The sequence below is a fragment of the Agelaius phoeniceus genome, chromosome 5, assembly GCF_051311805.1.
Source record: "Agelaius phoeniceus isolate bAgePho1 chromosome 5, bAgePho1.hap1, whole genome shotgun sequence".
NCBI classification, from domain to species: domain Eukaryota; kingdom Metazoa; phylum Chordata; class Aves; order Passeriformes; family Icteridae; genus Agelaius; species Agelaius phoeniceus.
This window is the reverse complement of record NC_135269.1, coordinates 17,258,934-17,273,339: the sequence shown is the minus strand read 5'-3', so window position 1 is coordinate 17,273,339 and position 14,406 is coordinate 17,258,934. Positions and strand designations below refer to the sequence as shown.

General features: G+C 40.4%; 1 protein-coding gene across 4 annotated transcripts in view; it reads left to right on the top strand.

Annotated features, from left to right (window-relative positions):
* SHISAL1 (shisa like 1) overlaps positions 1–14,040 on the top strand; it is a 74,793-nt gene extending 60,753 nt beyond the window's left edge. For all 4 annotated transcript variants that reach the window (XM_077178414.1, XM_077178413.1, XM_054631685.2 and 1 more), the window contains one exon: positions 10,385–14,040. Coding sequence is in view for 1 of the 4 variants with exons in the window: in XM_054631685.2 (XP_054487660.2) it covers position 10,385 (1 nt within the window). In the remaining 3 variants the exon portion in view is untranslated. The remainder of the gene's footprint in view (positions 1–10,384) is intronic.
* The last annotated feature ends 366 nt before the right edge of the window (positions 14,041–14,406 follow it).

The window sequence follows — 14,406 nt, the reverse complement described above, 5'->3', positions numbered from 1 at the left end:
ACATCACAGCACACCTCAATTTCTCCTATCACTTTTTTACATGGGAAAGGTGGAGAGGAAAGAGGGAAGAAGCATTTCTGCATAAAATTGCCTTTCTAACATTGCTTCCAGTGTGTAGTGCTGTAACAAATGATGGTGTTGTGGGTGTTGCCCTTCTGCTCCCAGCTGCAAAGAAATGAACTTAAAAGTTATTTATTGCTTGGATGATTATGTGCAAGTAAACATTGACTGGATCTACAACAGGAAGCCAAACAGGAACCATATTAAATTTCAAAGGCTCTATTACTCCTATTGATTTTAGCTGTTGATACTTTTGTTAAGGTTAAAAAGCAGTTCTGTGTTGTTTATAGAAGTATCTTCAGAAACTTATTTTAAAATAAATAGTTTAAGTTTTCCTGCTGCTAGAAAAGCCACACAAATTCAGTTGTGAAAAGAAAAGAAAAACATACATAGAAAGAACAGTTGCAGGAAACATGACTGTTTTCATCCTACAATGAAAGCTCTCAACACAGTAATTACTCCATGTTTTCTCTTGAGCTCTGACTCAGAAGGCTAGCCCTCTTCATACTGAAAAGTGAGAGCAGAAAATAAAGCTCTTGGTAAAAGTAATGACTATTTAAAAAAAATTTCTCACATGTCATTAATATGTATTTTATTTCCAGAAATGACAGAATCTCCTATATTGTACAGAGGTAACTAAAAAAGCTAATTTAACTTGGACTAAATACGCAGCTCTGGGCTAAATCACAGGTTTGGTGCTCAAAACTTGAGTGCTGAAACAGATTCCTCCCTCCTAAATAGATGGTTGTGCAGCTGGAGCAATTTGAACCTCTGGCAAGGCAGAGGGAAGCAGCACATGCATCTTGTCTCAGAAGATTGCTCATGCTCAGGAGAGGGAAATGGAAATAAGAAAGGGGAGGTAGCTTCCTGAGCCAAATGAAGTGCAGAGGCTGAGGAGCAGTTCCAGCACCCAGAGGGGCTCCCTGGTTGTTGGAGGCCAGCACAGGAATTGGGCACCTTCCTCCTCCTCCACTGTTCTGCCCGCTTTCTATGCAGCACTCACCCTCCTAGCAGGGGAATGAGAGCCTGGAGTATTTCTTAGTGATCCAGCTGGGATCCAGTTCAAGTAATATACTCAATTTGATCTGCTTTGTAAACCAACACTGCCACATTCTTTCAATCTGAGACAAACTCTTGTCCTGCTTCTAACATAAGTCCCCTGAAATCTCAGTGGCTTTCAGTTTTCTTGACTTCTGTGGTCTTCGAAGAAGTCAGCTCCTCAAAGCTCTGCAAATGGTACCAGAACATTCCAGTCTAATGTTTGGCTGACGCCTTTTTCCTTGCAGCATGTTTCAGCAGTTCAATTTCCATGCAAGTGGTTGGGTTTTAGCCTCTGTTGGACATCAAGACATGCTAGGCAGCAATTTTAAGAGATTGAATTTTGCTGATGCCAAGACATTAGGGCAAAAAGAGCAGGATATTCACCTGATGTAGGCTGGCCTGAGCTGTTGTTTAGCTCAGTAGATTATTCTTTAATTTTACACAGAAACAAAGCTGTACCTATATAAAAAATGTCAATGATTATATAGAGGAATTGCAGGCCAGATAAATAGATACATAAATAAACACATGCCTTCCTTACATCTGGCCACATTTTTCCTCTAGTCACTAAAGTTTCTGTTCAATTAATGCCAAGGTACAAACCACATTGTCCTGTATAACTGAGCTGCATTTACCCTCACCTGTAACTTGCAAAAACCTGTTACAACACTTAGAATTGACCATCCCCATAGGTAAAGATACTGTGAGCTATACTGAGTATAGCTTGCACAGACAGCCTTTTAAATTGTCCTTCGTTTATAAATAAACAGATATTAAAAATTAAAAATTACCAGATTGCTCTATTAATGCTCTTCTTTCTGAATCAAGCAATACTGTTGAACCAAAGTTTTGGTGCTTGTAGGTTTTTAAAAATCCCTGTCAATATTTTCAGTGCATTAGGAGACTATGTAAGTGGGGAAAGGCAGTGTCCTAATGAGCTACATTATAAATCACATGCCAAGTTTTTCTGTTTTTGTTTTTTTTTTTAAACCTCACTTTCTAGAGGATCCGTTAAATTCAGATTGTCAGTCAGCACGAAAAGAGGCTTTTTTCTCCTATCATCTACCTGAATTTTAACACAGAAGGGCACGCTCTTGTAAAGCCTCCTGTATTTCCACTGTGCTCTCCTGCATCTAAGAGGAATGGTTTGGCACTGCTGTATAAGAGCTCAGCACACACGGAGAATATTTGAGTGTCTGAGGGATGTCAGAGCCACTCTCTAGGAACAGATTTTGAAAGCTGGTGACATCAGCTTTTGGGAAATTGGGAAGAGCTGGAATCAGAGATAGCTCAGTCCTTACCATTGATGCAGAAATAGTTCAAGTTCACAGTTTTTTTAAGAGCTTTTACAGCACTACCAAGAACAAATTGAGGATCAAGCCCTGCTCCAGAGAGTGCTCATCTATTACCCCACCCACAGGAACATGCTGCACCTCTTGGCATGTCATGAGCCTCAGGGATTCACCTTTCCTGGAACTGAGTTTGTGAGATAGGGGGAAAAAAATCTAGGACTGCATATGCAGATGTAGGATAAGAATCTGCTTCCTTTTCCAGAGGTAGCTGTGTTTGAGGAAATACCTACAGGCCTTGGGTTTTTCATCAGAATCTTTTAGGATGTTAGGGGTCTGTTATATGTGCTCATCAAATCTGGTCATGAATAAACTTGAGGGAAGTTTTCTAACCAGAACATGGAGACTACAGAAACCCTTCCACTTAGTGGTACTGGATTGTAAAACAGAGTTTCATATATTTACGTAGAAACTGGTATATTTGCATGTGGCAGTGTGAGAGTGAAGATAATGTTAAGAGAAATCTGTACTACTGCTGCACATTTTTGTAATTCCATTTTTGGGGCCAGTGGGGCTTCTCATTTCCTAAGTTAGGCTTGGGACTTTGAGGTTCCTGCACTATCAGTTTCATTTGGAGCCCGTCTGAGGAAGAATAGAGTAGCTCTGCAGGTGTAGAGTAGCTCTTCAGAGTTGTTTTCTGTTGACAATAAAGGACCCTGAGGTAACTCTCTAGAAATTAACCATTTTAGCATTCTGATGTCTGTATTTAGGTGGGAGTAAGCCCACTTAGAGTATCTATGCCATTAAATTACACTACACACAGCAATAAGTCTCCTTTCCAAAGCAACACACTTGGACCTTAAAGAAGCAGACAAAAATACTCTCTTGCCTCTAGCAATAGTTCCTCTGTTTTTAAATATCTTACTCTATGATAGGAGTGCAATTAAAGCTATTTGGTCACTCCAGTTACATGAAAAAGATGTGAAAATGAGAACAGTCTCAAGTGGAATAATAAGTCTAGAGTTCTTCACATGATACCCACATTCAGCTTGGCATTGTGATGCCTTGGGGTCTTGAAAAAACTTGAAAGCAGTTCAAACTGTTTACATAGCAAAACCAGGGTTGTGGGTTTTTTTGAATCATACAAAGAAATTTTGGTTCAGGCATATCAGCTGCTTAAGGACTGCCACATATTAGCATGAAAATTCATCAACAATCAACCAGATGAATTTCAGCCTCAAGCCACACATCTATTTCAGGCAGCCTGGTAGTGACACAAGAGTTTCATTAATATCTGGAGAATTAGTAAACCAAACTAATTTTCAGTTTTACTAGTAATTGGCCATCTACTCTTCTAAGACATTTTGGAAGGCCTGGGGTGTTTTGAATATTTTTCTGAAATAACCTTAAGAAGAGGAAGAAAACATTTCAGATCATGAAAAGTCAGACTGCAGCTCTTCAGTGAGGAAAAACCACAGCTTTTCAGTGATCATCTTTCAGTTTATGTGCTCAAACCTTCATCTGTTCCTCCATTCAAAACTTGTAAATCAAACTTTGAATGCTTCATATTTCCATTTAAAATAAAAACAAACCTCAGAAATTCTCCTGGATGTTTTTACTTTCCAGAACAGTGTTCAGGAGTATCAACCAATTCAGGAACTATCAAATGAAAAACACTGCTACTAATTGAAAAATACTTGACTTTCAGGAGCATAGGATTACGTCAGAAACCATTATTTACAGTAGGTAATGTTTATTTACGTTAGCAACCCAAATGGTTTCAAATCACTGCTCTTTGCAAGTGAGTATGGTAAAATATGGCCATTAGTAAAAAAAATAGAGAAAATCGTATCCTGTGTGGTTTCATTCCTCTCCCACCCAACCCAGCTGATGGGACAAAATATGTATTTAATTTGTACAATTATAGATATTCCAGAGACTCTCTCTACAGGAAACCGGTTTTCCCTCCCAGCTTTGCTCTGTTGGCCAGGCAGCCATATTAATGACAGAAGTTAAGCCAGCTGCTGTTTTAGCACCCGCAGTTCAGGGGAAGGAGCTGGATGAGGCCAGTCCTTGCCTGCTGCAGCTCTCCAGGCTCACTGCAAGTGCCAAATCTCCTCCTGCATCCATTTGTAGGACAGGCCTTGGATCCAAGCAGATCCTAAGTCTCTCTTCCCAAAAGACAGCCAGATCTTTGGTAGCATGACCATAGTGTTGTACCAAAACCAGTTCCTGACTGGTTGCAATTTGTTTCCCAGCTCTCTGGCTTCCAGATCACAGCACTACCCTAGACTCAAGAGCAAACCAGTAAGTCTACCAGTGTGAAGCCCAAACATATCATATAGGTAAAGTGTTCCTTTGAAAACCATCTCTGAACTCAATATTAGCAGCAAAAAGTCATGGAATCAAATTTAGAAGTAATTTAAAGAGGCAAAGAAAGCCCCTCCACTGATGTGATATCCCAATCTCATGGATGAGTGCACTCCAGTGGAGGGGTACACAGCTATTGGTAATTAGAAGGTCTTAGTATTGTTTTCAGATTTATCTGGAAAATAAGCAGCAGTGGTGTTCAAATCTGCCAAGTCCTTGTCTGTCCCTCTGACACAGAGAGCAGCCCTATACCTCCCCTGATCCACCAGCCTTCCTCTGCAGGACAGCAGGCACCTGCCTGACATCTGCCAGCAGCTCTCTCTGCCCAAGCCAGCCTCTCCCTTGGGAACACGAGAGCTTTCCAAAGGGTCTAAAGTTCCTCCAAAACCAGGGAGCAGCTCACAGAAGTGATGTGATGCTATGTGCAGTTCAGGTTATATCCCCTGAGCCCTTATGGGAGTTGCATAAGCGTCGACTGGTCCATAAAAGGTGAGATTCTTAAGAAATGTGGTTTTAGGAAATGGAAAGCTAGAAACTTCCACCAATACTGAAGGGTTTGATTTACAGCCTTGGAAGAAGCTTGGATTGATGTAAAAAAAATTACATAGACATTAAGCAGAAAAATTATAAACTTCCGTTTCTCTAGTTGTAAGTAAGAATATACCTTAAGTAAGTAAGAAATGGTATTGGGTAAGATGGTGAAGGGCTTTATAGTGTAGCAATGTAATTGTACAGAGTAAGCTGAGTTAAGATGTTATCATAGACATATATGTGTGTACATGTAATAATAGCCTATTGGATAAAAGTATTTGCAGTGCAGCAGAATTAAGTTCAGGTGATAGGCTACAAAAACAAAATAAACTTTTCTATTGGATTGGAATGTTATATATTGCCTTGTAACGAAAAAGCTTTTGACTACCTTGAGCTATGGCCGACTTCTTATGCCTCTAAAATCTCACAGCCTTTGAGGTTGATGTTTATCTGAGTAATAAATCGTTTTTAGCCTGACAGTAGTCCCATCCCTTCAAGTAAGGCATCGATAATAATAGTGGTGAACAATTTAAAAAGCAGACTTACATGCACTCATATCAAACTATTCAGATGGAAACTTCTTTAAAACTGCTTCACAAGTTTTTTTTTTTACTAATAAGTCTTTCTAGAAATCCATTGTAAACAGTCAATGCTGGGAAGTCTGAGACAGCTGACAGCAATCACCTTTTTACACATGATGCCCTTAGGTGATAATTAGCTCCCATTACACAGACAAGCGATTCAGCTGTGAAAGAGCAGTGGAAGTAAGCACATGCCTGGTCCCCAGCTGCATTTCCTAGGTGGAAGGGAGAACAGCCTGGCAGGTGACATTCACACCTTGTGTCTGAACTCACAGACACTGTGCTGATGTTAGCTCCTTGCAGCGTGAGCAAACACACTGCCCTAAGCATAATGAAAGGGAAATTTAAATAATCCAAATGCTTTCTTCCCACCTGCAAAGCAACATTGTTTAACTCCGGTGAATCACGCATGCATTGCACATTTATTCCATTTAAACCTTAACACCATCCTGAGGTATTTGCTTTCAAACATATTTTGACATTTCTCTCCATTTTTGCAGAATTGTCAGCTACAAGAGGAACAACACTTGAGTTGAAATTTCAGGCTGTTTTCCAAGTTGAACATATCCAGTGCCTGACTTTTGTGTAAACTTTTCAGCACCAGATGTCTGTCTTCCCTGAGCCAGCTATTATTTAGAAATATTAGCAGAGGCTGTCAGTGATGGCGGTCATTTTTAGCAGTGACTGTGACAAAATTGATTTGCCACCACCTAAGGTCCTCCTCCCATCTGAACCTCATGCAGGTGCTGTGATGCATTTCACAGCTAGACCATAGGAGAATTTGTGATCCATCAAAAGTGAGGTAATTCCGCCTGGGGATGAAAATAGAGGCAAATCCAATGCTCCTTTATGGCAAGATGGCAGCACCCTGGACTGTTGCTTAATGCTGAGTTGTTCCTTGTCAGTTCTAAAACTCCTGAACATTCAATCTCTTTGGTATTGAGCCAACCTGAAGCAAATTTTTCTTTCTGTTGAAGTTTCCTCTGCATTGAAAAACCTGAATCATTCAGCTATTTTGATGTTCTCCCAAAAAAAGGATGAGGAGCCCCACCTAAAAAGTCAAGTCTCAGACTTTCCACTTTCTTTCATGAGAACAAGATGGCCAAATTGAGATTGAACGAGCGGCATTCACTCTGGAATTTTGTAACTTTCAAGAATTAGTATTGGTAATGCAAGGAACCTTTCACTATATACTTTGGATATAATGTTACATGCTCTGTATAATATAGCCATAGGAGTCTACAGATTCCAAATGATGAAAATTATTTCCCTGCTCTTTGGCAGATCCACAGGCAGAGGGATTAGATTATATTCTATTTCTATTTCTATTTCTTTCTGGTTTGAGATATATTTAGAAATTTAGTGCTTTTCCTGCAATTAATTTCTCATGTCCTCCCTTTCAATCTGGTGAGGCTTTTACAAAGTCTTGTGCATCATGCTTTGTCCTCCCTTGTCCTTCCATTTCTGGGCAAGGAGGGCACATTCCTATTTCCTGTAACAATAGGTGTAGCCACCAAGGGCTTCCTGTTTCAGAAAGCTGTTTTTTAGCCTGGCATCCCAGCTCTGCCTATGCCAGAGACAGCAAAAGCTTTTCTCCCAGTCACAGTGAGCATGCTGGAAGGCAGATGCATACCACAGCAGGCCTGCTCAGATCAGTGTAGTGCCATTTTATGCCAGAGTAAAACCTGAACAGTTGCAGAGGCTGTTTGCTTTCATGTGAAGTGTGAGCCACAACTCATGTAAGTCTTGGATCCAGGGCATATCTGAGGCCTGAAGGGACTGTGGTGATCCATGGCACTTTTTAACCAGAGGCCTTGTAATGGTGAATGTGGCAACTGTTTACTTCATTTGTTAGAAAAATGGCAGAAATCTCTGGAAAAACTTGCCTCCAGAGGCTCTGAATCATTCCTTCATTACTAACGGATGGCATTTCATTCCAGCAGAACTGAGCTACCAAGCAATTACTGCTGTCAAAGAGGAGGCAATCTTTTAGTTGTCTGCTGCCTTGTCAAGCAATGAGAATCACAGAATCACAGAATGATTTGGGTGGGAAGAGACATTAGAGCTTATCCAGTTCCACCCCTTGCACAGACAGGGACACCTTCCACTAGACCAGGCTGCTCCAAGCCCTGTCCAACCTGGCCTTGGACACTTCCAGGGATGGGGAAGCTACAGCTTCTCTGGGCAACCTGTGCCAGGGCCTCACAACCCTCATGGTAAAGAATTTCTTCCCAATATCTGATCTGAAGGTCTCCCCTGCTGATGTGGCTTGCCTGGGTGCTTTTCATTGAGCAGTCTGGGGTGCTGTACAGTGATAATAACCTCTGACAGGGAAAAGGAGCAACCTGAGCCACCTCCAGAGCACAGGCTTCAGCTCTAAGTGCATTAAAACCCTGTAGAAGTGACCAAAAGTGACAAACACAGGGTTTCTGTTGCCAAGCACACTGTGTTGGGGGACTGGAATATAACACTCTTGCACATGGAAATTAGCATTCATCTCTCTTAGGAAAATGCAGGTATTTTTATGGGATCCTGCTATTGCAAAATGATGTGAAACAGTACCTCTCAACCTTACTGGTCCAGCCCCCAGTCAATCAATCAATCAATGAATCAATCACACACTCCACTTCATTTATTGTAAGGGAAGAGGACCTTTTAGCTTAGCAACTGTGCTGTCAGGGTTTGGTTTCATGGAGAAGCTGTGGATTTGGCCCAGACTCATCCAGCTTGGAAAATGCAGGGTAAATACTCCCTACTTGCTGTAAGAGGCTTCCAGAGCTGAGTGGGGTCTGGCTCTGCTGTCCACATCCTCCCACTCATTCTCCCATGGCTTTAGACAGAGGAGAAAAATTGGCAGGAAATCAGAGCTACTCACAGGAGTGGTATTTTTGCTTCTGTGCTGCAGACAAATATTCATGAACTTTGCTATGGTCTTTGGGTCCAAGAACTCCAGTAACTCTCACTTTGGTGACACTCTTGATTTTACCTTAACCTGAAGAAGGACCTGTGATATTGTTTCTTTTTGAAATTGTGTATTTCCTCTACCTGTGATATCCCCAAGCAGCAACTTGGGGACACTCAGGTAGAGGAAAAGAATAACTGGCTGATAGGTCTGACATGTTTAAAATTACAGTCTGTCCTGGGACACACAAATGCCTGCTCTATCTCCTTCATCTCTAAACATTTATTTAAAAACAAAGATAGATAAGTAAAAGAAACTGTATCCTGTCAAACAGTCTAGTGATTTAAATTATGTAGATAGCAGATTAATAAAGCATTTCACAGAAGGGGAAGCACATGTGGCGATCTACAAAAGAGATGAAACAACTGAAGGTGCTGGGAAGGACAGAGGTGCCTGCAAGCCATGATATGCACTCATAGTGTGCAGTTTCTTTCTCCCCAGGTGTTTTTTTTAATTAGTTATAGCTAAGTCTCCTGAGACTCTCTCCTAGATATGAACAACTAATTTTAAACTTTATCTGTGTGCAGACCTTACAAGAGGCAGGTTTGCATGTTATGTTAATATGCATTTCTACCTATATCAAAAAGGATAAGTGACAGAACAAAACATTTTTTTTTTTGTTTTTGTATTTCTAACATGAAAAATGCTGTGTAGGCTATTTGATTATTAGAAAGGAATTAGCTGTCAAACCTTGGCAGGTCTCATGTGACTGAGTTTTGGGCGAAGGCTTAAACCCTCAGAGTTGTAAGAAAATCTCAGATTTCTGTCTGGAGTTACTCCCTGGATGACAGTACTGTGAAAAATGCCTCAATGTGAATTAAGATAACACTGTTGTGCTATGGCTCTGGTGGCTGCATACCCAACCCTGCAGTGTCCAGCATCTTGCACTTGTTACCTGCTTGAGCAAAGAGATGTATTTCTTTAATTTGTTACTATGATTAGTGATCTTAGTCTGCCTCAAAACATACCCTAGCTGGACTTTCAGCCCAGCCCCCTGCACCCTGCCATAGTTGTCTGTGGATGGACCCCACAGCCAGCTGCACACTCTGCACAAGATTTAAAGTAGCAGATTTAAAGCAGCTGTAATGTCCAGAAAGTGCTGCAAGCAAAAAGCTTAGTAATACTTACAACACTTCTGTAAGGAAAGCACATAAATATATTATTTACCCACGTATATGTGGGGAAATAGAAGTACATTTTCTCATCACAGGAAAGGAATAGGGATCAGAGTAAGCAGCCAGGACCAGTTTAATATGAACAGGGAGAAACAAGCTTAGCCTCCCACTCTGGCTATGCAGAATCAAACAAGAGAAGGAGAATGCAGCCATCAATACACACACAAGGTCATACCAGACCAAACAGAACTAACAAAGGAAGGTAGAAGCCTCTTAACATCTCCTCTTTCTTCCTCATGCTTTTCCTTCTTCTTTCTTGCCTCCTGAAATTAAATCTGCAGCTGGGAATACTATAAATTTTTCTTTACAGGAAATACTTTTTTGTTGGGTGTTCCTGAAACATGATGGAAACCATTTGTGCTTTATGTCTTCCAGAAAATTATATTGATGTGCCTCAAGATGGGAGAGGTAAGACCAGACTTCAAGGAGCAGCTTTCAAGAAAATCACCTAAATTTCAAGAGCTGAAAAAATTATGGATAAGTAGGAGAGAGAAAGACTACAAGAGGAAGATTGAGCAAGTCACCTGAAGACAGACACCATTCAAACAACTTCTACAGGCAAATGATATAGAAAGAGTCTCGAGGAGAAAGTAGTCTGTAAGCAATATTTTAATTCTAGACTGACACTGTTATCTCTGAAAGGAAGCATCATATTTGTGAAAATGCTCAGTAGGAAGAAAATTATGTTGCTCTGGCAAATCCACACAAAGGTGGAAAATGACCACAAGAAAAACCTTTGGTAGATAACTTTTCTTTGCCTCCCCATCCATCAATTGCCATTTGAGCCTAATCTCAGCCTAAGTGTCAGAATCCTGAATGTGAGTTTTTCCAAAGTTCTCTGGTGAACATTTTGTCACAATAGGGTAGATGCTGGTAATCCACATCACTGTTAACCATATTGTCCTATGCATTGCAAAGGTAAGCAGAGCCCTTTCATTGAGTCAGACTGCAGGCTAACTTCAACCATAATGAACATTTTTAGATCACTGGCAATGACTCTGCTAAGACTATCCGAGCCCATCTTAAATTTAGGTTCTTGAAGAGGGCATCCTTTATTAGGATGTAACACCATTCTACCCCCATACTCCTTTAAGCTGAAAGCAAAACAGAAAAAAACCCAACAAATTGTATATTTCAAAAGCAATAATACCATTGTCCCCCTCCTTTCTAAGGCAATAGTCAAATTCCCTCAGCCACTGCCTGACTGCAGAGTTTACCCCACACAAGTCTCAGAATCCATTTGTAAGCCAGAAAGGCAATGACTTTGCCACAGAGGTATGTGGAGCACTTGATCACTGGGTTGCAGTAGGTTGACTTAACTTTCTACAGGGCAGGGTTATTTTAAAATCATACAGTACCAATTACATGAGCAAATCCTGTGAAATTCAGTTATTTAAGATACTTGCATGGAGAACCTGGTAGTGACAAGCAAACAGAGGAGTTCATCTGGAAATCATAACACAAAGCCATGATAATGCCAGTTTAATCCTTCATGTCTAATATTTTGTCCTGCAAATCTCAGTAACCTTAAAATAACCTTACATTTTACCATTTAACCACAACATGAGGAACAACTTGTTAATGAATAATCAAGTGCTCCTTTTGTACCCCTTTGGCTGAATTAATTTTAGTTTTCTATTGAACTCAATGGGGACACTCTTCTCAGTGATTTGAGTTAGTTCATGGCTACTGGAGTTCAGGATGGTATGCGACTAAAACCATGAAGGAATAAATAGTGTTGGAGGACCCAACAAGGCTGGACACCACAGGAGTGGAAGCCCAGTCTTCAAATAAAGCCCAATCTGAGTAGGATGCCAACATGGACATACCCCTTTTCTCTGTAAATCAGCAACTAAACATGCCAGGTATCACTGAGTAGGGGCAGGCATTGCCTAAAAGAACAAATTCACAGGTGGGAGTGCTACCCTGCAGGCATGAAACTCCATCCTGTCCAAGGAAAGCTTGAAGCCTGGCCCACTCTCACTCATCACAGAAGCTCCTGCACATCCCCCCAGCTTGGAGAGACCTAAGGGAGCTGCCACAGTGCACCTGGGGTGTTACACCTGTGTTACACCTTAGGAACTCTCCAAGAAAAGAAAAGCAAACTGAGTGGCTGGAGGTGATGCCATCCATGCCAACATCATGCTCCTCCACACTTCCCTATTGGTTCCAAGATCCATAATCCCTGCTGACACCCAAGAAAGTATCCACAGTAACCAGTCTGGCACTCTGCAGTAACTGCTTGGTCCTTTTACTTCTCCCAGCACCTACTTTCATTGTGAGGTGATGACTGCCACAGAGAGCTTTGGAAAAAGCTTATGTTCATAGAGGAATTTGTATTAGATACTGGTTTGTGTGACTTACTGTATTTTGTAAGGGTTTTTTTCCCTTTGGGAATTGTGCGTTATTAATGAGCAGTTTTATGCTTTACTTCTAGTACACGTATACCTTGTAATGGATGTGCTTTTTGTTAGTTTGTTTTCTTTTATTCTCTATACGGAGCCAGTAAATATAAGGTAGATACTCTCTGGCTGAAATTCTGATTTTGCCTACCAATTAATTTATGGATAAATCCATGTTGTAGCTGGTGAACAATTCTTCATCAATTCTGTTGCTATAATCACCTGATAGTCTCTCTACTTCAGCAGAATAAAAGATCCTGAATAAGACTAATGCTAATTGGGCCTTAAATTAAAGGGAAATAGTGCACTACATATTTCCCTACCATCATTTCTATCAGCCCTTCTTCCTTGCTGTTGGGACACTGGAAAAGAGCACTGGCTACACAAACAGCCACCTGAACACCTCATCCACCTCTGTAGCTGTGCTCTGATATCCCTCTGCATTTACTTGATCAAAACTATGGTGGACCAGATAAACTGCAATGAATTTTTCAGTTATTTCTGCAGAGATATTGGTTCAAATGCAACCCTTCTCTAAAAGAAATTATCTGGACTAAAATTATTGTATTTTTCTCTATGCCCATTCGGATATGTTTGGAAAAATAAGGGTTCTGAAATGAACACTTAAAAAAGTGCATACATTATACCTCGCATGTGACAATGGCAGCTGTCTATCTCAGTGGCTGTTAGGGAGCTTCCTGCTCCAGAAGCCCCTTCCCCTGCCCAAATAATTTCCTCTCTTCTGTTTCACTGAGAACTGTGTCCAACTTCTTAGTAATTGCTGTGTATAATGTAGGACATAAAAAGTTAAGTTATAAAGCTTGTACAGGACTTGGTGTTGTAATTTAACCATCTTTCATGCCTGGTTATGGATTTTACAAAAAACAGACTGAAAATAATCTGGCCTTTTAATGTATAATTCAGCATATTGTAGCAGCTATTTTAGACACCTATTTTTTGTAGTTTTACTACAGCTGTAATTTCTGTATGAGGACTGCCCACTTGAAGAAGCAGCAAAGTTAACATGTCAAAATGATTTTTTAAAGTCTGTTCTATTCCACCACCTGTGACTGTGTATAAAAAGTAAAGCAACAAAAACAAAACCTCGACCACTGCTGGGAAGAAACACCTTTTCTCAGCTTCAAAAGTTCTCTTCTGTAAGACAGGCATTTCTTCTAGTCCTCCTTTTACAAAAGTAGTAAAATACTAAGAAAATAATATATATACAGTACAATAGTCTATTTTGATAGTCAGCAGACTATTTTAGGCTAATTAAGCTAACTAGAAATTGTAGGGTTGCAGTGATTTCTCTTTATTGATACATTGATGATAACACTGTTTCCATATCACTTGGTGTTTGAAATCAACACATGCCAGGGTCCAGTGATTTGCTAATCTAGTTTCTGGTCTGATCCTGTCCTATTTTTTTGCAGCATTCTCTAACTTCATATTATGAATCATGTTGTCTTTCTAAAGTGATTGCCAAGCAAACCAAAAATGTGTTTTACACTGCTATTGCACTGCTCTCGTCTTTATATACAGTAGTTTTTATAAAGATGTCCTTAGGTTTTAATAAATGAGTGTAACGTAAACTAATCTCTGTAATAAAACTTGCTTTAGTGTTTCAAAGGCTGTCTGGAATAGCTGTAGAGATTTGAGCTTCTGAGTTTTTCAATATCTTCAAAATTTGTGGCTTCCTTTCCCTCTGCAGGAAATCCCCAGATACCAGAACCCCATAGTCTGTACAAGGGTAAAATGCAGAGAGTGTATTTAACCCAAAGAATGGACTTAGAGATGGGGGGAAGGGGCCCCAAGAAGCCAAACCACACCACAAAAAAAAAACCATTAAGGCCATTGCATTAATCAATACGTATTCCATTTAGTCTGCTTCACATTTCCAGCAGCTGCTGATACCAGGTATTTAAGAGGGAAGTGTGGGACACTGAAGAGAGATTGCTAAGAAATAGTCTTTCCGCTACTCGAGGCAAGCTGAGA